Source organism: Mesocricetus auratus, unplaced genomic scaffold (assembly GCF_017639785.1).
Source record: "Mesocricetus auratus isolate SY011 unplaced genomic scaffold, BCM_Maur_2.0 Super-Scaffold_100003, whole genome shotgun sequence".
Taxonomy (NCBI): Eukaryota; Metazoa; Chordata; class Mammalia; order Rodentia; family Cricetidae; genus Mesocricetus; species Mesocricetus auratus.
Genome location: NW_024429188.1, coordinates 25,636,844 through 25,661,554, shown reverse-complemented (window position 1 = coordinate 25,661,554; position 24,711 = coordinate 25,636,844). Strand labels below are relative to the sequence as shown.

At 39.8% G+C, this 24,711-nt stretch overlaps 1 protein-coding gene across 2 annotated transcripts in view; it reads left to right on the top strand.

Moving 5' to 3' along the window:
* Positions 1–24,409, top strand: part of LOC101822678 (claudin-34-like) — a 51,154-nt gene extending 26,745 nt beyond the window's left edge. Inside the window, exons 1-3 of one of the 2 annotated variants that reach the window (XM_005078024.2) lie at positions 10,896–11,018; positions 22,733–22,812; positions 23,723–24,409. In XM_005078024.2, the coding sequence (XP_005078081.1) occupies positions 23,751–24,383 (633 nt within the window). In that variant the 5' untranslated portion in view covers positions 10,896–11,018; positions 22,733–22,812; positions 23,723–23,750 and the 3' untranslated portion in view covers positions 24,384–24,409. Of the gene's footprint in view, positions 1–10,895; positions 11,019–22,732; positions 22,813–23,722 lie in introns of those variants that run through there. The other variant, XM_040743817.1, reaches the window with a different exon arrangement.
* The last annotated feature ends 302 nt before the right edge of the window (positions 24,410–24,711 follow it).

Here is a 24,711-nt window from a genome sequence, read left to right as displayed (position 1 = left end):
GGGAGCAAAAGAAATAGGAGAACCTACCTTGGCTAAAAGATCCCTCCCCAGTAAGGGCACAGGATAAGTTGGTATAACTAAAAACAAATGAGTGAGGGGAATTCCCTTGAATATGGAGCTAAGTGGTAGAGTCTGTCTCCCTAACCCGACAATAGTGAGATGAGGAGGAGAGGTGGGTACCCAAAACCCCCCTCAGGATTGAGTTTGTGGCACTGGTGTCCAAAAGGAAGGAGACGGATCACCCTGATATCTTAATGTCTACCCAGGGCTCCCTGTCAGAGATGACAGTGGCTTGGTCAAGAGAGCCCAGGCCCCTTCACTCATCATCATTGTCCATGACCAGGGCTAGAAAATCAGCTATAGGGTGGTCTCTGTCTGATATCTTCCTACCACAAGGGCCATGGGGATAGTTCACTAAGCAGTGGCCCTCTTCCTGGCATTTTGAACACAGTTTGTGAGGTGCACGGGGATTAGGGCAAGGCCAGGCCCAATGCCCTTCCTTTCCACATTTGAAGCATGGATGCGGTCCTTGAGCCCTAGGGGGAAGGGATCCTGGGCAGATTTTGAGACCAATCAGACAGCCTTGGCCAGCATCCGGTATTTGTGCTTAAGGGCCTTTTTATCTCTCACATGGTATACCTTGAAAGCCACTCTTAAAGCCTCTGCCTGTGGTGTTGGGATCCTAGCTCTAGATGCTTAAGTTTAGCCCTAATGTCAGGGTAGCTCTGAGAAAAAAAAATGTCATAAGGAGTAGTCTTTTCTCTGCCCCCTCTGGGTCTAGGTTAGTGTACTATAAGAATACCTGTGTAAGGCATTCTAGGAACTGAGAGGGATTTTCCATTTTATCCTGAACTACATCTAGAAGCTTTTCATAGTTAATTGTTTTTAGGACAGCATTACATAGACCAGCCAGGAGGCAGGTAGTAAACTGATCTCTAGCCAGAATTCCCCCTGAGGTTTTATAGTCCCAATGGGGCTCCTGATCTGGAAGAGCCTCTCTCCCAGTAGGGTGAGGCACGTTGGTATGGTGCACCTTGTCTGCATATGCCCTGGCCTGCTCCCAAACTCGCCTTCATTCCTCAGGTAGTGAGTTATTAGTTAAAATCATGAATATACCATGAAAAGCAAGGAAATAAGATTGAGCAATGTACCGGAACTCCTTTATGAAAGCAGTGGAGTTAGAAGTATAGGGATCCAATGTCTGTTGTATCTGAGAAAGCTCTGAAAGAGAAAGGAACATGGACCTTGACCCTGGCCACATCTTACAAGGGGAGGGCTGTGGCCCAGTCAGCTTTGGCAGGTCTAGTGCATGAAGCAGCCTGAGAGCGATGATGGGCAGAGTAAAGGTAGGCATTAAGGATAGATCCTTGGAGTGTCATGGTGCCAGAGACAAGGGAGCTGGAGGAGAAGAAACTGAAGAGGAAGAAGGAGGGGTAGGAGGAGAAGAATCAGAAGGTTAAGATGAAGATTGGGAACAAATCGGTGGAGGCTAATCAGCGGGGTCTAGATTGGTGGGATTTTCCTTAGGTTTAGTTTCTATAGCTAAAAGAATGTGAGATGAGGGGGAAGGAGAAAGAGATTGTTTAGTAGATAGGAGGAGGAAAACTTGGACGTAAGATAACTCCTTCCATCTACCCAAATGTTGACAGAAGTTAGAGAGGTTCCATAAAATATCAGGATCCAGAGAGTCATTTGGTGGCCAATGAGACTTGTTGTCGAAGGGATATCTGGGCCATTTCTTAGTATTGAGATAAGTGAGCCTGGATGCCTTAATGAGCAGCATTAAGTGAAAGAGCTTTAAGTTTTCTAGGAGGCATCCCAATGGAGTGGATGGAGTAATTTCCTTTGCTGGTTTGCTCTCATTCGGTGAGGGAAAAAAGAAAATATTGGCAAAATCAACTCTTCAGAGCTCGTCAGCCCAATAGTCTAGCCAGGGCAGAAGAAAAACTACCCAATATAGGATCCAGAGTTCAAATGCAGCAAAATGCTGCTACCAAAGTCTCAGAAATGAAGCACAGCAAGAAGAAGCTGCCGAAGGAGCAGAAATGATTAACGATAGACCTCTCCCATGAAAGATGAACCAGAAGTGATCGTTGGCAAAAAAAGATTGACGGTAAATTTAAAGTTTGTGGCTGGAAGTTCCCCCAATTCTGAGAACACCAAAAAGTTGTGGATGCTCAATGATCAGTTCTTCGGGTTCAGGGAAACATTTATGGCAACTGAGAGGGAGGTTCTTTACTGATTTTTAGCCTCTGTTGGATGGAGGGCTCCAGTGTTTGGGTGGATGGAATGTGGGACACCAGACTGGAGTTTTAGGATCCCTGCGGTTACCGAGCTTCTGCCTGCAGGTAGCAGGAGGTCATAGAGAAAGCCTTTCCTGGTCAGGGATGCAATCATTTGGGAGTAGATCTGGATAGGTATTCTGACACTCGAGAGTCACAGAATATTGAGTGTTACACAGCACAGATATAAAGGTATCCTGGAGCTCGGGAACCACAGAATACTGAGTGTTACACAGCTCAGGTGGAAAGGTTTCCTTGAGCTCTGGAGCCACAGAATACTGAGTGTTAGACATCTCAGGTGGAAAGGTATCCTGGAGCTCTGGAGCCAAGGACTACCACAGGTTGTAGTAAGCTTAGCAGCTTACAGCCCTGCCTCAAGGAAAGGCTTCCCCAGTGTATCGGCTCTGCTCCAGCAGGACAGGGTCTTCCAGCTGGGGATGTTTGCTCAGTATAGCAGTTTTGCTCTGCAGGAGGTTTCTCTGGCAAAGTTGCTACAGTTCAGCTCTGCTCCCAGAGAGGGGAGAGGGGAGAGGGGAGAGGGGAGAAGGGAGAGGGGAGAGTGGAGAGTGGAGGGAGGTGAGCAGTGTGTAACAACTCCACTCTGCAAAGGGAAGGGTTCCCCCAGAAAAAGTGTTACACTGCTCGCTCTGATCTGCCTAGGGCTGCCTCTGCTCCATCGCCACCACAAAAGATCTTCACCCAAAGCTCATCAAAGGGGTTTATTTGAAGGAAGCAGCTGGACCAGCCAAGCTGAACATACACAGGGTTTATATAGGGATTCTTGGGGGAGGGGGAAGTTTTTCCAGGGTAGGGATTGGTCTGATTTCAGTGCTGAGCTCAGATTGGCTCTAGCTGCTACCCAAGGATTGGTTAGTTTTCTGCACAGGATTAGGGTCAGATTTGGCTCTGGTTTCCAGGCCAAAGTGTGTTTCTTTCTCTGGTCCTTTTTAGACTTTTGGCTCCAATTTTAGGGCCAGGGTGCATTTCTTCCACTGACTCTGATTCCATGGATAAAGTGTATTCCCTTGGCACTGGTTTCAGGGTCAGGGTACATTTCTTTGGTTCTGGTTGCAGGGCCAAAGTGTGTTCCTTTGGCTCTGCTCAGGGTGTGTTTTTTTCACTGGTCCCTTTTTTCTACAAGGGAACCATATATTGTTTTTTGTTTAAGTTACTGGTAATGAAACAGGAACAATAGGTCAACAGTCCCCCATCAAACTTATTGGTAGATAGGAAAAGAAGGATCAGGGTGAGAAGGAGCTAACTGGAGCAGAGAGAAAGAGGGGGAAAGATGGCTAGGAGCTTTATAAGGGGAAGTCACGCATGTGCACTGAATCCCATAATGAGTGATGTAATGATGATGTAGCCTTGTCCCTGTGTGTGCCCTGCCTGTCATCAGGGGTGGGGTCAGCATAATGCTGGGAGTTCCAACAGAGATCATGGTGTCATGCAGGCAGACATGGTGCTTAAGAAGTAGGTAAGAATCCTAATCTTGCAGGCAACAGGAAGTTGACTCTGTTAACAGAGTTCTGTTCAGAAAGTCTTTTTGTGTGCCACTGAATGATTGAAAACATCTTAACGATGCTTGGACACAGCTCCGTTATCAGACTGCTTGTTAGGCATATACAATGTGCTAGGATCATGTGGGAACCCACAGAACACATTCCGCCTCTCAGGTTGGCTGGACCAGACAGATGCCCTTGCAATGTAGGCTACACAGGATCAACTCCTAGGACTGCAAAAAGGAGCTCAGTAGTACATGTATATAACCCCACAGGAGGTAGAAGCAAGAGGATTTAAGTTCAAGGGCAACCTTGCTACCTAGTGAGTTTGAGAATCGCCTGGATTCCAAAAGATTCTGCTTGAACACCAGTAAAAAATACTCAATAAAGGCACAGAAATGCCTGGAAGTAAGGTGAGTTTAGAGATTCTAGTACTGACTTTGGCAGTTATGGACAATTAATATGGCTCTTGGAGGAGGATGTCACACAAATTTGTGAAGAATTCTACATTTAAAAAACAATAGCAAAGGACTGCGGAGATGGTTTAATGGGTAAGAGCGCTTGCTGTACAAGAATGGCCTGAGTTTGGATCCTTAGCACCCCTATAAATGCTGGCTGTTCCTGTAACTTCAACACTGGTTCAAGAGACGCAGGATTCCTAGGGACGGATGATAGGCAGCCTCAATTTAAAAACATTGAGCTACAGGGAAAGACTCCATCTGAGAAGGCAAAGTAGAGCAGGGTACACAATGTCATTTTCTGGCTTCCTCATATGCATATACATGTATACATGTGTATAGCACATGAACATGCAATGCACACACTAATGAATGCACACACACAACTATGATCACCAAATCTCATAGTTCTTAGAGAAAGTAAAATTCCCTGTACTTTACCTCCTGAATCTATGGATATATGTCCAGTGCCTCCTGAATGTTCTCCTCTTCTTTGCCTTTGTGGGTGGGAGTTCTGATCGAATTCCTTTGGCTAAGACTATGTTTATCTTCCCTTATGTATTAGAGTTCTCTGGAGTCACAGAATTTATGGAACAAGTCTCTCTTCATATATATATATATGTTTGTGTATGTATATACATATATGTCTATATATGTGTCCATATGTGTATGTATATATGAGAATTTATTGGAATGACTGAGAGGCTACAGTCCAACAATGGCTAGTTTTGAATGGAAAGTCCATGAATCTAGTAGCTTCTCAGTCCCATTAGTCTTAGTATCCCAGCTGGTCACTGGAATCCCAAAGAAGTAGGCTACAATGCCAGTAAAGCAATGGTTGAACTGTCAAGGCTAGACCAAGCAGGTGAAAAATGAACACATCCATTACTTCTTCCTTTCTTATTATATAGGCTTCCAGAAGAGGTATGAATGGAGTGTGTTCTTGCCTCCAAGTCTGGATTAAAGGCATGTGACATCCATCCTTAAGATTCAGATCCAAGTCAAAGGCATGCTGTCTTCTTGCCTTAAGATCTGGATCACAACTGTGCCCTCCATTTCTGCATTATAGTTTATTCCAGATATAGTCAAGTTGACAACCAAGAATAGCCATCACAAACATATGCCCATTTTTTAATTGTTTTGTTTGTTGAGGTACAGTTTGATTTCTTTATATATTTTGGATATTAGTCCTCTATCAGATGTAGAGTTTGTGAAAATCTTTTCCCATCATGTAGGCTACCATTTTGTCCTATTGATTGTGTTATTTGCCTCGTAGAATCCTTTCAGTTTCAAGAGGTCCCATTTATTAATTGTCGATCTTAGTGCCTGTGCTATAGATGGTGCAGAAATGCAGTTTTCATTCCTTGCTGGCTATGTTTCCTGTGTCATTGCACTATGACCTACTCTGAGTAGTTCCTTTGACACATATGGCTGAGTTTGCCAATGTACAGACCTGATTGTCTCATTATCACCAGTCATAAATGTATGATTGGAGTTACTGAAAAACTTGACACTAGATGAGTGTTATATAATCTCATATCACTTTCTCATATTTGGAGACTGAGACATTTATCCCCCTCTTCATGAGGAATAAGACATTTTGGGTGCAGGACTAGTCAGTCAGTTACTTTTGTAATTCTCAGAACATATATTAATAGAAATTTATGTATGAAAAATTTTAGTTTGATTAGTTTAAAGGAAAGTTTCGATATATACCCTAGGATGCCCTAGAATTTGTGCTCTTCTTGCCCCAGCCTGAATACTGAGATTGTAGACCTGTGCTTCACCTCTGCCATAAATATTTCTGTACCTGGAATACTTTATTAATGAGGGTAGTAAAATGATAATCCCTGCCTTTTCCAATTTGATTCCTATTGCTGTAATAAAGGTCATAACTAAAATCACTTTAAGGAGGAAAGGATTTGTTTCTTTTACACATTCTTATCACAGTCCACTGTGATGGGAAGTCAGGGCAGTTACTCAAGTAGCAACCTAATGGATGGAAATGAAGCAGAGGCCATATTTCCTATGGCTTCCTCAGTCTACTCTCTTAAAACTCCATGACTTAGGCATGGCACCACCCACAAGGAGCTTGGCCCTCCCACAACACTCACTAATTACGAAAATGACCTATAGTGTTTTGCAAGCAGGCAAATGTAATGGAGATACCTTTTCAGTTGAGGTTGCATCTTTCAGGTGATTCTACCTTGTGTGAAGATGATACAAATTAGTCAGCACAGCACCTCACTGAGCATTTATTTTTAATTTTATTATTTTGTTTGAGACAGGGTCTTCATAAGCTCAAGGACCTTATGAGGGATAAAACTACTTGATGGTACATACAGTATTAAAATTTTATTGTTATTAATATTTTTCCTAAAAAAGTAATGCTAGTAGATGCTTATTTCACCAGCCATTCTAAGCCAGACATCAGGGGTAAGTTTCAAAAGAGTAAGTTATTTATAACTTAACTTTTAAACTTGACTTTTTCAGTTCTTACAAACAGGTAAAAAGTAGAGGTTACAAAGGCCTGGGGGAAATGATTAAAAATAAAAATGAAACATATTTGCCTAGACAGATGTGCAACTACTACCTCAGAAAAACCAGGAGTTTCCAACAGGACATGCTTTTCAAATTTGTGGGAATCCAGAGCATTAGAGAAGGATACCATCAGGGGATTAAAGAAATTGTACCTTGGCCACTCTGTAAAGAGAAGTCTCTACAAAGAATGATATCACACTCTCCAAAGCAAGAACTGATCTTCAGCTTTAAAGATGGATGCCCAGTGTTCCCTGACAATAACGCCACTTGAATGATTTAAGAAATACTCAGGTGCCAATGTTACTTCTGAAGTGGCACATAAGAGTAATTTTGATTTTATTGCAAGTTTGTTTGCTGCTTTAATTGATGACCAAGCACTCTTTTATAATAATTATGTGCAGTAATTACTGGTAATGGAAACTCTTCAGGTCAAACGAGTTATTATTGTCAATCTCTGCCTTGGCATTTGCTCAATATGTGACAGAATGACAAGGAAAGATTTTGGAAATGCTCACTTAAAAGGCCCCTTTCATTTCCTAGCTGCATGCATTAAAAGACCTGACCACACAAGTAGCTATAATAGGTAAAATATTTAGAAACTGCAAAAGATTAAAACAATTCACTGAGAGAATAGAAAATATTTTACTTTTCTGTATTGTGTTTGAAAGATATAACTTCCTAGTAATCACAGCATGCATAGTAACATTTTAAATATTGTTATTGGGATTATGATATAATTACAACATCCCTACCTTCCTGTTCCTCACTCCAAATCCTCCTCTATATCCCTCTCTACTCTTCTTAAAATTCATTATCTCTTTTTGCACTATTAATTATTTCATGCTTATATGTGTGTATATATAGTTTTCATTAACTTATCTTGCCTAATCTATATAACTTCTTTGAAATGTTTTTTTTCATATTGAAAATAAGGTAAAGAGAAAGAGTCACAAAGAAAAGACAAAAGAGAACAGGGAGACCCGAAAAGTCCTGTCTTCCCCAGGGGAACAGCAGTAAAGGAGAGGGGTGAAAGAGGGCATAAGTGGGTTGAGGTTTTTCTTTTAAAGGGGTCATTTACACCTGTGTGCAGACTATGCAATCATGGAACCCTGGGCTGACTATGGTACCATCTGAGTACATTCTGCCAGCTAACAGGGACAGGCCAGCATAATGCCTGAACCCTTACACTGGGAACATAGGTGAGCTGTCAGATTCCTTGCTTAGTATATGCAAAGCCTTGGGTTCAATCCCCATCACCTCCTGAACTGGCCATGCTGGTGTATGCCTGTAATTCCAGAAATTTGAGAAATGGGTGCAGGAGAATCAAACACTCAATAATAGCTTCAGCTACATTTTTCTCAGAGGCAAGACTGGAGAAACAATGTTTCCAAGCATTTTCTGTTTGAAAAAAGGTATTATTTACTTCCTTTACATTCATTTCCCTTTTCAACACTTAGGGGGCACTTATCATGTTTTATATTAAAAAGAGCAGGACAACAACATGAAATGCTTATATAATGAAAATAGAAAAACTGCTTCAAGATTACAGCTCTCAGAGCTGGAAAGAAGACTGATATATAAAAGGTACAGTTTTCTCTTGAAGAAGACCTAGGATTGCTTCCCAGCACCCACATGATGAATCACAGCCATCTGTAATTCCAGTTCTTAGGAGATCTGATGCTATCTTCTAAACTAAGCAGAAACAAGGCATGCACATGTTGTATATACATATATGAAGGCCAAATGCTCATGAACATCACACTAAATAAATGAAATCTACAGTGAATTAGTGAATAAAATCATTGTGGCTTGTCATAGCTTTAGGAATGTCACATTTAAATGATTTTAATGTCCTGAGGAATGTTTCTTGGCCAAATAAAAACCACTCCAACCCCCCCTAACAAATACCCTTATGCAATGCCCCTTTCATTTCCTAGCTGCATGCATTTTCCAGTGACTTCTCACTTCTGAGTACCTATTTCCTCTTTGTAATTGGAGATGAACTGTAGTTAAAAGAGTGAATGGGTTGGTGTTCTTGGAAGTACAGGCTGATAACGACAACGAGTCTAATATTTATTTACAAGTATTCAGTCTAGGCCACAGTGACTACTGGAAGCTCACATAGTATTGCAAATGTACGGGGAAATTGATGTGTCAGCATTATTTTTCTATTCTTACTGGTATCCAATAGCCATGACCAAAATATAGACTAATATATTTTAGAATATTTAAAAACAAATACAATCGTTACTAATCTCAAAATAAAATATTAGATACTTATGAATGTTTTGGAAGGGCATGATGGCACATCCCTAAAATCCCAGAACACTTCAGTGGCTCATGGTGGAACACAATCTCATGATGACTGGGAGATATGGTAAGACTCTTTCAGAACTCATAAATAAGATAAAGAAAATATTATATTACTACTTATCAGACCCCATCAGATATCACATTCTTTTTATCTCACCCTTTTCCTAAAAGTAGAGACAGGATTAGACTAATAATATATTTTAAGGAATCATTTAAAATACCTTATGTATATTTTTGTGTTGCCCACATGTATGTCTACATACCAATTGCTTTCTACTTTCCACCAAGAACAGAAGAGGGTACTAGATTCCCTTTAAATGGAGAAAGAGATAGTTGTGAAATGTCATATGAGTGCTCAAAATTGAATGCAGGTACTGAGGGAGAGAAACAAGTCCTATTAACCACCAAGATACCCTCTAGCCTGAAGATATTTTTACTTAAGTGTTAGCCAAAAGATATTTTTATGTATATGTCCTGGTGTTAGTGCATGCCACATATGTATGAGAGGAGAGAACTAGGTACCCTGGGGCAGAATATACAGGTACTTGTGTATTCACCTTTTCCACAGTTAGAGACTTGGGCATTATCCTCCTTTCCTCATTGGATAAAGCATTTTTTGTTTCTGGATAATTCAATTAAAGTTTTGTTATTTTGCTAACACTCAAGATAGAAATTAATAAGAATTTATGTCTATAAACTTTTTGTTTAGTTATTTTAAGTGAAAGTTCAGTTATGTATTCCAGGTGGGCCTAGAATTTGTATTCCTTCTGCCTCAACCTAATTGTAGACAGAAAGCAATTTCAGGCAATTGTAGGCCTGCACCATCTCTCCTGAAATGAACTTTTGTATCTTATATACCAGAAAATAACAGACTGTTCAATCACTGTGAGTTACAATGTGAGTGCTCTGAATTGAACCCAAATACTGAGGAAATGCAGTCATACTCGTATCCTCTAAGACATCTTGATAGCTAGCTACAAGAAGTTTTTCATTTATTTGTATGTATGTGTGTCAGTGTGTATTCATGCCATACATGGGTGTTTGCCTGCAGAGATCAAAAGAAAGCACAGTGTTCCAGATCAAGAGTTGCAGGCAGTTGTAATCCATGTGACATGGGTTTCTGGAAGATAGACAAGTGCTCTTAAACTTGGAGCCATCTCAGCATCTTCATAGTGACACATAACATCTGCTTTTTTAAGCAATATGAAAATCTTTCTGCAATTACATTTCAATGCAGTTCACAGTTGCTCTAAAATGTTAGGTACTATAAACTATATTGATATATTATTTATGAATTGTAAATATGTTTTAGGAAGCTTTCCTTTTCTTTGTAGTTATACTCTCATCAACTGTTCCATTTGCCTGGATTTGTATATACATATGTGAGGAATTAATCAGGTTCTCTCCTAGAGAATTAATGCCACCTCTGTTAACACCTGCATCTATCCTGTCTATACACGTCAATGACTGTTCTAGACTATCATCATCTTCAGTGACAGAGGATAGAAACTATTTCTCAAAGAGAGAGGAAAGGGAAATTGATGGCATACAGGTCTGAATCAATGGGCAGAGAGTTCCACTAATAAACATATCCCACACTGAAAATCCTGAGAAGATTGTACATGGCAAGAGAAAACAAAGCAAATTCCAGTCTCCCCACCATCAAATAGTATCAAGACACTAAAACAGTAATGACAGAACACATGAAGTTGAGATTGCTGAGGCTTGGAATTTGATGACATAATAGGACTCTTAGAACTAGAAGTAGCCAATAATAGACAAGAGCTCAGAGCTCACTGTGAAGGTAGCAAGGAGCCTCAAAGGACAAGTGAGAGGAGCCGATTTCTTGTCAGCTCTACTGTCCTACAGAGCAGGTTGCCCTGTCACATCACCTACCGTCAGATCACTTGACAACAGCATCTCTGGTTAGTAGAGCTTCCATCTATCTTTATTGTATACTCTGAATAATGAGGTCAGAATCTCATTCATACCAAACTTCACCGCTGGCCATATTCAGTATATAGTTCCATGACAGAATTATTCACTGTTGTGTTGTGAAAGCATCACAACTTCCCATCTTCTCCAACTAAAATTCTGTCCTGTTTAATGTTGTCCGCTATTCTTACTTCTCTGGTCCATAGCAACCACCATTCTGTTTTGGCGCTGGATGAAGTGGAGCCCCAGGTACTTGCTTAGTAAGATTCTAGAGTATTTGAGATGACTTTATTGGCTTATTACAAGTAGAATAATGGTCCCTAACATCATCTGTGTTGCCACATATATGACAATTTCTATATTCCCCAAGGGTATTATTATGAGTAACATTCTACAATCAGTATAGTTAGGCTGCCATTTATCATAGTTTTAAATTTTGGATATGAATTTTCCACACAAAATACTCATGTGTTAAATCCTTGAACTCCACCTGGGTGGAACTTTTAAGGAGGTTCTGTACACTTAAGGAGATTGTATGTAGCTGGAGGAATTAGATAGTAGGAGGTGTGCCTTTGAATGTTTCATCCCTGGTCACTTCTCCATCTTTGATTTATGTCCACTATGAGGTGAATTGCTTCTATGACCTGATCCTACTACAGTCTGGCTTTGCATACCTGTGTAATTAAAGAGTCTAAGTCTATAGATGGAAATATCTGAAACTATGACACAAGCAAACTAATTCAGGCTCCCCTTCAGTGGTTCTCTCTGATATGTTGCTCACAGCTAGAAGCCAACCAGCAAAGATGCTTCAAGTTATGATTGTTCATCACATTGTTAAAAGAAGCACAGTACTGGGTGAAAGTGTTAATATGCTTAATAGAATCTATACCTGAAGTTTTCATTTTGATGTTTACTTGTCTTCCCTTGCCCCCTACAGCTCTCAGCCTGTTCTACCAGTGTGCTGTGGAAGACATGCTTGTGAACTCCAAATCTCTTGTCATAAAAGGGCATTATTCTTCATGCTACTATGTTCTGAGCAGTCCATCTGGTTCTTCTAATCTCTCTCTCTCTCTCTCTCTCTCTCTCTCTCTCTCTCTGTATGTATGTATGTGTGTGAGAGAGAGAAAAAAACTGTCCCTTCTTCTTCTACCTTGTGAAGTTCCATAACACCTTTTTTGTTGTTGTTTCTGAATGTTCCAGCACATTCATGGACCATTTAATTCATTTAGGGTTGTTAGCAATAGGAGTGCCCACAGAAAAGCAGTACATTCTTTTTTCTCTAGAGCTGTCTTTTTATTTTTTACATTTAAAACAGTCTTATATTACATATTTACTTATTTACCAAAAACCAGTGACCTATCTGATTAGAGCCTTTTCCATACAGAAAGAGTCTGTATTCCATTACCTCACCAATCCTTGGAGAGATGAGGCAGTTCATGAATTAATGAAATTCACTAATTCAATCATTAGTATTTTTTTAATTCTATTCTTATTAATGTATTCCATTATCCAGATGCAGACAGCAGCAAGAGAATGACAGCTTCAAGTGCATTCAGGGCTCCAGAAAGATTTTAGAGGGTGTTCAGTCCTATATAATGATGGTCTTTCTCAAATCAAACAATTTAATCACAAAAAATGTCCTTCATTAACTATGTATAAAAGAAAGTATTAATTGGAAACTTGCTTACAGTTTCAGAGGGTTAGTATATCCTCATCATACTGCAGAGTGTGGCAGCAGGCAGAAAGCCATGGTATTGGAGAAGGGTCTGAGAATTTTACCACCTTATCTGAAAGAAACAAGTAATGGGGGAGGGCAGAAAGAGAGAGAGAGAGAGAGAGAGAGAGAGAGAGAGAGAGAGAGAGAGAGAGAGAGGGAGGGAGAGAGAGAGAGACAGAGAGAGAGAGAGAGACTGAGAATGGTGTGGGCTCTTTTATATTCCAATCCCCACCCACACTGAAAAACTTCCTCTGACAAGGACATGCCTCCTAATCCTTGTAATCCTTCTCAATTAGTTCATTAACAAATTGGGGATTAATCATATAACTATATGAGCTTATAGGGGTCATTATTATTAAAATCACCACATTCCACTATTTTGCCCTTATAGGCTTATAACCATAGAAACCAAATATATTTGAATAAAATTCAAAAGTACCTACACTCTTTCCTTCACAACACGGTTTAAAAGTCCAAAATCCAAACTTTCTGAGACAAAAAGCAACTTCTTAATTATAACCCCCCATAAAATAAAAAACCAAGTTACATTCTTCCAACAAAGATTGGAACAGAATATACATTACCATTCTAAAAAGGAGCAAAGGTGCATAGTGAGGAAAAATACTGAACCAAAGGAAGAATGAAACCCAACAGGAAAAACTCCCAATTCTGCATCTCCATGTCTGGCATCTATGTACCCTTCAGATCTTCAACTTCTTTCATCTTTGTTAACTCAAACACACTTGTCTCTCTTTGGTTGGTTTCACATCCTCTTAGAAGGTTTCTTTCGTGGGTATCCCTCAACCCTGGCATCTCTATCATGTCAGGATCTCCAAAAAAGTCCAGGCCTCTCTTTCACAGCTGCACAGAATGTCCACTCCAGGTCTCAGTGCAGAGACATCCCTGCAAAACTCCTGGGCAGCTTTCTTTTACTATGGAGAATGATTTTACAACCCCTTTCCTATACTCTTCTAAACTCTAAATTCAGAGCCATGTGGTCACAGTTGCCAACTTCTTCTGCTTGCTGGGTCAGGAATCTTGGTCCCTCCTTGGTTTGCTTTTGTATAAACTTTAAGTTGTTGATGGTTAAATTTAGCCTTTCCTTTAATTCCTTTCACAAGTGAGAAGTTTAGTTGGGTGTGGTATTGCCCAGAGATAAGTACTCCTTTTATTCAATTTAACTATAGGTCTTACTTTAAGATTTTTATGTCCCTAAGCATGAGAGTTGGCTCCAACATTACATTTCTTTTTTTTCCATTTTTTTAATTTTATTTTCCAGTTTAAATTTAGATAAGAAACGAGGTTGCTTCACAAGTCAGTTCCAGGTCCCTCTCCCATTCCCTCCCCTCCTCCCATGCCCTCCCCCCACCCCCCTTTATCCCCTCATTTCCCCAGGGAGGGTGAGGCCCTCCATGGGGGTATGCATAGTCTGTCATTTCATATAGGGCAGGGCCTAGACGCTTCCCCAAGAGTCCAGGGTGAGAGTGCACCTCACATTGTTCTATGGGAGTCCAAAGTCCGTGTGTATACTTGGGATGGGTACTGATCTGCTGCCCAAGGCTCAATAGATTACCTAGGCCGCCTCACTGACACCCAGATTCAGGGGGTTTGATCAGTCCCATGCTGGATTCCCAGGAATCAGCCTGGGATTCAAGAGTTAACCCTTGTCAGGTCAGCTGTTTGTGGGGGTTAAACCAGCCCAGTCTTAGTCCCTTTGATCATCAGTGCTCCCTCTCTGTTACTGGCTTTCTTGAGTTCAGCTCAGTACTTAAGCGAGGGAGTCTGCCTCTTCTTCGATCAGCCACTAAATAAAGTTTCTGTTTCCCAGAATCTCTGGCCATAGGATTGTAGGCTGGCACTCCCCAGATCTATGTATAAACTCCATATATGAGAGAGTACATGCCATGTTTCTCTTTTTGTGACTGGGTTACCTCACTCAGGATGGTTTCTTCTAGTGTCATCCATTTGCCTGTGAATGTCATGATTCCATTATTTTTTTCTGCTGAATAGTACTCCATTGTGTAGATGTACCACATTTTCTCTATCCACTCTTCGGGTGAGGGACATCTAGGTTGCTTCCAAGTTCTGGCTATTACAAATAAAGCTGCTATGAACATAGTGTAACAGACATCTTTGTTGTATGAATGGGCATCTTTTGGATATATGCCTAAGAGTGGAGGTGCTGGGTCTTTTGGTAGGTTTATTCCCATTTTTCTGAGGAATCTCCATACTGATTTCCAAAGTGGCTGAACTAGTTGGCACTCCCACCAACAATGGAGGAGTGTGCCCCTTTCACCACATCCTCTCCAGCATAAATTGTCATTGGTGTTTTTGATTTTAGCCATTCTGACAGGAGTGAGATGGTATCTCAGAGTTGTTTTGATTTGCATTTCCCGGATGGCTAAGGATGTTGAGCACTTTCTCGAGTGCCTCTCAGCCATTTTAGACTCCTCTATTGAAAACTCTCTATTTAGTTCTGCAGCCCACTTTTTAATAGGGTCCTTTGGTGTTTTGGAGACTTGCTTCTTGAGTTCTTTGTAAATTTTGGAGATCAACCCTCTGTCAGATGTGGGATTATTGAATATTTTTTCCTATTGTGTGGGCTGCCTTTTTGTCTTGCTGACTGTGTCCTTTGCCTTACAGAAGTTTCTCAGTTTCAGTAGGTCCCATTTATTAATTGTTGATCTCACAGTCTGTGCTACTGGTGTTATGTTCAGGAAGCTGTCTCCTGTACCAATTCGTTCAAGGGTACCACCCACTTTCTCTTCTAAGAGGTTCAGTGTGGCTGGATTTATGTTGAGGTCTTTGATCCATTTGGACTTAAGTTTTGTGCATGGCGATAAACATGGATCGATCCGCATTCTTCTACATGCCAGTTTCCAATTATGCCAGCACCATTTGTTGAAGATGCTTTCTTTATTCCATTGTATATTTTTAGCTTCTTTGTCAAAGATCAGATGTCCGTACGTGTGTGCATTAATACCCGGATTTTCAATTCGATTCCATTGGTCTACCTGTCTGTTTTTGTGCCAATACCAAGCTGTTTTCAGGACTATAGCTCTATAATAGAGGTCAGGGATGGTGATGCCTCCGGACGTTGCCTTGTTGAACAGGGTTGTTTTGGCTATCCTGGGTCTTTTGTTTTTCCATACAAAATTGATTATTGTTCTTTCAAGGTCTGTGAAGAATTGTGCCTGGATTTTAATGGGGATTGCATTGAATCTGTAGATTGCTTTTGGCAGGATTGCCATTTTTACTACATTGATCCTACCTATCCAAGAGCATGGGAGATCTTTCCATTTTCTGAGGGATTCTTTAATTTCTTTCCTTAAAATTCAAAGTTCTTATGATACAGGTCTTTCACTTGTTTGGTTAGCATTACCCCAAGGTATTTTATGTTGTGTGTGGCAATTGTAAAGGGTGATGTTTCTCTGATTTCGCTTTCAGCCCTTTTATCATCTGTATATAGTAGTGCTACTGATTTTCTTGAGTTGATCTTGTAGCCTGCCACTTTGTTGAAGGTGTTAATCAGCTGTAAGAGTTCCCTGGTAGAGTTCTTTGGTTCATTGATGTAAACTATCATATCGTCTACAAACAGTGAAAGTTTGACCTCTTCCTTCCCAATTTGTATCCCCTTGATCCCCCTTTGTTGTCGTATGGCAATGGCTAGAACTTCAAGTACCATGTTGAAAAGGTATGGAGAGAGTGGACAGCCTTGGTTTGTTCCTGATTTTAGAGGAATTGCGTTGAGTTTCTGTCCATTTAGTTTGATGTTGGCTGTTGGTTTACTGTATATAGCTTTTATTATGTTTAAGTGTGTCCCTGTTATCCCAGATCTCTCCAAGACCTTTATCATGAAGGGGTGTTGGATTTTGTCAAAGGATTTTTCAGCATCTAGTGAGATGATCTTGTGATTTTTGTTTTTCAGCTTGTTTATATGGTGGATTACGTTGATGGATTTTCGTATGTTGAACCATCCCTGCATCCCTGGGATGAAACCTACTTGATCGTGGTGAATGATTGTTTTGTTGTGTTCTTGGATCCAATTTGCCAGTATTTTATTGAGTATTTTTGCATCAATGTTCATGAGGGATATTGGTCTGAAGTTCTCTTTCTTAGTTGTATCTTTGTGTGGCTTGGGGATCAAGGTTATTGAAGCCTCATAGAAAGAGTTTGGCAAAGACCCTTCTGCTTCTATTGTGTGGAACACTTTGAGAAGAATTGGTATAAGCTGTTCGTTGCATTTCTGATAGAATTCTGCACTGAGGCCGTCTGGACCTGGGCTTTTTTTGGTTGGGAGACTTTTGATGACAGCTTCTATTTCCATAGGGGTTATAGGTCTATTTAAAATACTTATCTGTTCTTGATTTAGTTTTGGCAATTGATAGCTGTCCAGGAAGTCATCCATTTCCTTTAAATTTTCGAATTTTGTGGAGTACAGGTTTTCAAAGGATGACCTAATGATTCTCTGGATTTCCTCAGAGTCTGTTGTTATGTCCCCCTTTTCATTTCTAATTGTGTTAATTTGCGTGTACACTCTCTGCTGTTTGGTAAGTTTGGACAAAGGTTTGTCTATCTTGTTGATTTTCTCAAAGAACCAACTCTTCGTTGCATTGATTCTTTGTATTGTTTTCCTGATTTCTACTTTATTGATTTCAGCACTCAATTTGATTATTTCCTGGCGTTTACTCCTCCTGGGGGAGTGTGCTTCTTTGTGATCTAGAGCTTTCAGCTGTGATGTTAATTCTCTGGTATAACTGTTCTCCTGTTTCTTCATGTGAGCACTTAGTGCTATGAACTTCCCCCGTAGCACTGCTTTCAAAGTGTCCCATAGGTTTGGGTATGTTGTGTCTTCATTCTCATTGAATTCGAGGAAGTCTTTAATTTCTTTTTTTATTTCCTCTTTGACCTAGGGATGGTGCAGTTGAGCATCATTCAATTTCCATGAGTTTGTAGGTTTTCTGCAATTTGTGTTGTTGTTGAATTCTAATTTTAAAGCACGGTGGTCTGATAAGATGCATGGAGTTATTCCAATTTTTTTGTAGCTGCTGAGGTTGGATATGTTGCCAAGTATGCGGTCGATTTTTGAGAAGGTTCCATGTGGTGGTGAGAAGAAGGTATATTCTTTTTTATGTGGATGAAATGTTCTATAGATATCTGTTAATCCCAGTTGGGTCATTACTTCTATTAGACCTTTTGCTTCTTTGTTGAGTTTCTGTCTGGTATTCCTGTCTAGTGGTGAGAGTGGTGTGTTGAAATCTCCCACTATAACTGTGTGGGGCTTTAGATGAGATTAAAGTTCTAATAATGTTTCTTTAACGAATGTGGATGCCTTTGTATTTGGGGCATAGATGTTCAGGATAGACACTTCATCTTGGTGGGTTTCACCTGTGATGAGTATGTAATGACCTCCTTCATCTCTTTTGATTGATTTTATTTTAAAGTCTAGTTTGTTAGATATTAGGATTGCTACCCCTGCTTGTTTCTTGGGTCCATTTGATTGATAAAGTTTTTCCCAACCTTTAACTCTCAGGTAATGTCTGTCTTTAAGGGTGAGGTGTGTTTCTTGTATGCAGCAGAAGGAAGGGTTCTGTCTTTGAATCCATTCTGCTAGTCTGTGTCTTTTTATGGGTGAGTTAAGGCCATTAATATTGAGGGATATTAATGACCATTGATTGCTCATCCTTCTTCGATTTGCGATGGTTGTTGGTGGTGGAATTATGTGTGGAATTTCACCCCTTTGTTCTTTTGGCTGTTGGTAGAGAGGGATTCTCTAATGCTTATGTTTTTCTGGTTGTAGTTAGCTTCCTTGGGTTGTAGTTTTCCTTCCAAAATTTTCTGTAGGGATGGGTTATTGGACACATATTGCTTGAATCTAGTTTTGTCATGGAATATCTTGGTTTCTCCGTCTATAGTGATTGAGAGCTTTGCCGGGTATAGTAGTCTGGGCTGGCATCCATGGTCTCTTAGTGTAGGTAGAATATCTATCCAGGACCTTCTGGCTTTCAGCGTTTCCATGGAGAAATCAGGTGTAATTCTGATAGGTCTGCCTTTATATGTTACTTGACCTTTTTCCTTAGCTGCTCTTAATATTCTTTCTTTATTCTGTATGTTTGGGGTCTTGATTATTATGTGGCGTGGGGATTTTTTTTTTGTGGTCCACTCTATTTGGTGTTCTGTAGGCTTCTTGTACCTTCATTGGCATGTCTTTCTTAAGGTTGGGAAAGTTTTCTTCTATGATTTTGTTGAATATGCCTTCTGCCCCTTTGAGGTGGATTTCTTCTCCTTCTTCTATACCTATTATTCTTAGGTTTGGTCTTTTCATGGTGTCCCATATTTCCTGGATGTTTTGTGTTAAGGATTTGTGGGATTTAAGGTTTTCTTTGGTTGGTAAATCCATTTCTCCTAGTGTATCTTCAACACTTGAGATTCTCTCTTCCATCTCTTCTATTCTGTTGGTAATGCTTGTATTGGTAGTGCCTGACTGTTTGTCCAGCTTTTCTATTTTCTGCCTTTCTTCAGATTGTGTTTTTTTAATGACTCTATTTCAGTTCTCAACCCTTGCAGTGTTTGCATTGCTTCTTGCAAGTTTCTGTTTATCTGTTCCTCCGTTTGTTGCCTTTTATGAATTTTTTGGTTTGTTCTTTCTTCCATTTCTTGCATTTTTTGGTTTGCTTTTTGTTCCATTTCTTCCATTTTGTGCTTTGTTTCTTCTTCCATTTCCTGCCTTTTTTGGTTTGTTTCTTCTTCCATTTTTTTCATTTTTTGCTTTGTTTTTTCTACCATTTCTTGCATTTTTTTGCTTCATTTCTTCTTCCATTTCCTGCCTTTTTTGGTTTGTTTTTTCTTCCATTTCTTGCATTTTTTGGTTTGTTTTTTCTTCCATTTCTTTGAGGGATTTTCCAATATCCTCTTTTAGGGCCTCTATCATTTTCATGAAAGTGCTTTTAAGGTCATTCTCTTCTGCTTCGTTCGCATTAGAATGTTGGGGTCTTGCTGGTGTGGAGTCTCTAGAATCTGGCGGTGTCATATTTGTTTTTCTGTTGCTGACTGTGTTTTTGTATTGTCTCTTTCCCATCTCTTCTTCTAGTGGGTGCAGAAAGAGCCCCTTACTGGTCTGGGGACCAGAGTTCCATTTTGGTGGGTGCTAGCAAGTCCAATAATCTGGTGGTTCTTCTATTCCTTGTCCGAATGCTGGTCCCGTGGGTGGAGAAGAAGAACAGGAATCTGGGGCGCTTATCCTCTTACCTGGTCCCCTGGACCCTATGCTGGGTCCTGTTGTACTTGATCCAGAACAGCTACTCCCCTGGTCTCCCTGCCTCCTCTGATCTCCTGGTCTCATTGGTGGGAGAGAAGATCTGGAGTCTGGGGTGCCTGGCTCCTGCCGGGATTGGGAGCTCCAACATTACATTTCTTTGCGCTCTTTTTCTCCTGAAGCTATATATTTTATATTTCAGTTGTCACCTTTTCATTGGAGATATGCATAACAATGATCACTAATAAATGCACAGTAGTCAATACTAGGTTGCCTTGAAATCTCTTTTGCTAACAACATTAATCCAAAATTCTTCCATTTACCCCAGCCATACCTTTTGGACAGGGGCAAAAAAATAGCTACATTGTTTGTCAAACTATCTCAGAAATGGTCTCTAGGCCAAAGGATAATATTCTTCCCCCTGAAACCTCTTCTGCTGGGCTTACTTTGCTCTCAGATCTGCTCTCTTTCAAGCTCCTGTCAGGATTGCCCTTTAAACCCTACAAAAAATTTCAGCTGATTTTCTTGTGCAAAGTCCCAAAGTCTTTTATATTCTGCTAATAAGCAAATTAGATAAGCTTGTCACTGCAATGTCCTCCTCCTGATTCCAACTTCTGTCTTAGTTATCATTCTATTGCTATGAAGAAATACCATGACTATGGCAAACACTGTCCATAGTATTACTAAGGAAGACCCTATAAGCCCTCTCAAAAGTTTTGCAAGGACTGATTTGGGTGACATCTCTTATTTAACTCTCCATTTACCTCAACCTATATGTACCATTTACCTGGACCTAACCTAATCTGTTCATACTGGGCTTTCATTTCAGACCAGGTCTCAAGTACCAGATAACATCCACTATCCCAGTTTCTAACACTTGGAATCCTCCTTTTTATTTAGTTAGGGGAAAATGTTCTGGTGAAAACTCCAACTGAGCCCATGGTATCCATATACCCAAAATCTGTCCCATGAGAGAGCCGGTAAACCAAGGTCCCTCCCCTCATAAAGCCCACCAAGAGTTGACCCCTGCCCCAGAGATGCTTGGAACTCAGAAAAGAGACAAGTGGCTTTTTGTGTTTCCTCCCCATCTCCTCTTTACAAGGGGGAGAGAGGAAATCATCTTGGAGCATTTTACCCATTAAATGTAGACTTTTTCTAATTCTGTTTGATTTGGTCTCATTTGGATTGCTGCATTTGTGGAGAGGCTTATTAGGGTACAGATGCTTTTCAGAAATGTCCTTAAAGAATTCTTGCTCATATGTGAATCCATCTTTTTATCTTTTGCTAACTAGTGACATATCTGTCTATATATGCCTAGATTGACTAGTGAAGAGACCATCTTTAATGAGTACAAACCAGGAATCATGCAACAAGGCAACATATGGAATTAATAAAAGATAATTAAAAGATAAACTCATATTTCCTTGAAAATGTCACTTCTTGATCAATGAAAGTGGAGATGCTTCAACATACTTCTTTCTAGTGCTTACATTCTACTGATTCAGTGCACTGGGCTTCAAGGACCTGAGTAGACTTTGGCATGCCTTGAAATACATCCTTAAATTTTCTTCTTCAGAGAATAAGAATGGACATATATGTAGAGACTACCTAAAAGAAAATTGTGAAAAAACACACTAAAAATTATACATAGGGATGTAGATAAGTGAAAGTGTACTTCCTTAACAATCAAAATTATATGAGCTCTACCTTGATCACACACACCACACACTCCAAGTATCACCACCATAAAAAATCCTTATGTAAGTTATGTATGGTAGTCATGCTTATAACCTCAGCTCTTGGAGTCTGAGGAAGGATTGTTTCATGTCTGAGATCAATGCCAACTACATATGAAATTGGAGAAAAGTTTGGCTTGTATTGTAAAACCCTGGCCAATATAAACCAAAAAACCCAAATGAAAAAAAAATGATCAATGAAAGAAACAATGTGATACACTTCTGTCTTAAAACAAACATAGACCAACTTGATTCCAAGGGCTCAAATTTATCATATTTAATATCTACCAAACATATTTAAAGATAGACCAAAGTAAATACAAATATGAATGAATAGATAAAACTTAGCTGTGTGTCTTAATTTTTCTTTCTATTTCTGACATGAAACACTGTTTTTTAAAAAAACTACTTACCAGAGAAAGGGTTTATTTGGCTTACATTTCCAGGTCAAGACACGTCAATCTAGACAAGTCAAGACGGCAAGAACCTGAAGCAGATAGGTACATAACAGCCACAATCCAGAAGAGGGAGCAATGAACTAATGCATTCCTTTCAGCACTCAGATGCATTTCTACACTCACAGACAGCTCATAACCCCTTTCCTGGGGAATGCTGCTTACCACACTGGTTAGGTCTTCCTACTTCACTTAACATTATTAACACAATCCCTCACAGGCAGGCCTACAGACCAACCAAATCTAGATAATTCCTCAATGAGACTCCCTTCTCTAATCATTCTTATACTGTCTCAAGTAGACAATCAAAACTAGTCATAAAACTATGAATGTACTTATAGTTTCTTTGTATTCCTTTGTACAATTTCCTAAGGGTGAGTTTGATCCATGTTCATAAATTTTCTTAGGATTTTACATATTTCAAGTATTGCAGTGAAATAGGTTGCTTTATGTTAATGTATAATATACATTACATTGTATATACCAGGATAAGTTAATTTCCTATTATTTTCTGAGTTTTCACTCATTTACTGTCTTTCAGTATTGATGTGTTGGTGTATTGCACACAGTCAATGAGAAGGAAGTTATAAAGAAGCTGAAAAATCCCCTATTTTCTACTGGGTATGTAAAAGTCAAGCAAATTGTGTGAAACCGTTCTGTAAATTCAATAACACAAACTGTATGAACATGACACCTGTCTCCCTCAAGTTGAATGCCTTAGTATTTACTCAAGAGAAATAACAACACAATGTATGAACACAAAGTCACATATATGCAGTCTCATTCGTATTTTATTGTGCCTAACAGGCAAGCTTTGGGCTAATCCAAATGTCCAAGACCAGTGAATGAATGAGCAGGTAAAGTCTGACACTTAACTATGCTGGGATACTAGTCGGTATGAAAGAGGACAAACTTTCTCACATGCTAACTATCGGTGCCCTTGAAAACTTCTTGTCAGTGACCAGATGTCAAGACTCATGCCTTTAATAGCAGTCCTTTGGAAAGAAATTCAGCAGGATTGCCAGAAGCTCAGGGTCAGACTGAGGGCACGTTTCCAGGCCAGTCAGCATTACAGAATATATATCTCAAAACATACTAGGTGGAAACGGTGAACCCCAAACATCTGACATTGTCTTTATAATGCTACTTTGTATCTTTAATGCTGACTTATGTTTGCAAAGAGTAGATACAGCATGAATCATTTTATTTACTTCTTAAATTTCAAGCCATTTTCCATTTACAGAATGACTTATCCCATGATGACCATCTTAATGAATAGATAATTGTGACCAAAGGTCATTGTGACTAGACCAAATGTTAGAAGTGCAAGTGTTCAGAGGATTGGTGGATTATCAACCTGCCTGGACATATGCCACAGAGGCCTTCTCTGTTTGCTCAAACCATATTCCTAGTAGCAGATCTCTAGGCCAAAGGGCCCTTTCTCAAATAACTCTTTTTGCGTACAGTCCCCCTGAATATACTGTCCCAGTTCTGAGAAACTATCCTCATCCTGTTCTGTATTTCTTTTCAGTTGCTGACTATCCGCTGTCAAAATCATTATGATCAAGAAACGCTGCAAACGCCAAATGGGGGGTTTTGCTTTGACCACAGTGGCTTGGATAGTTTGCTGCATCTCCATGGGGCTGCCTCAGTGGCGAGTGTGGCACTTCCAAGACCCCGTTGTCTCTAAGCCTACCACAGCATTTGTGGGCATGTGGAGAGTCTGTGCGTTCCACCATGATGAAAACTACAGCGACATCAGAATATGTCACCGATACAACTACCAGGATACCTTCATTCCTTTGGATATCCGAGTGGCGCAACAACTGCTACTTGTTTCTAGCTTTCTTGGGCTAGTTGGGAAAATTACCACCATTATTTCCCTTTGGAATGTATGCGTGGGGAGAGTACAGAAAAATGCCTCCTATAATCCATTCGGTCTCTCTGGGATTCTGAACATCATTGCTAGCAGCTTTGTTTGCGTTGCTGTATTGTTCAATTATGTATCCATCATAATCCAGGAGGAAATAGCATTCCCACCAGCTTTCAATATGCCTTCCCACCCTGACACTCAGGAAATTGGAAGTGCTATGGCCTTGGCAGTTATAGCTGCGATTTTGTTTCTATTAAGTGGCACAATTTTGCTTTCTTCAAATATCCCCACAGGCAAACCAGCACGTTCTAAAAATTAAAATTAATTTTCTACCTAACATAGCATTCAAAATACAAAGTTAAATGAAATGCTATCAATATCTTTAAAAATAAATTTTTAAAGAACTCAAACTATGTTGGCCTTTTCTCTGTCTTTTCTTTTTGTTTCATTACTTCATTGCTGGATATGGCCTTTCGATTAAAAAAAATCTGGTCCATTTGGTCTTATCTGAGTTTTATTTACTGTCAAAAAGTTAATAACGAACAAATCTAGTACTTATTGAAATGAGTGTCCTTCAAAGTACAATAACCTCTCACATTGCTCTATGTATTGAAGGCTAAAAATAAGATGTGAACCATTTACCATAT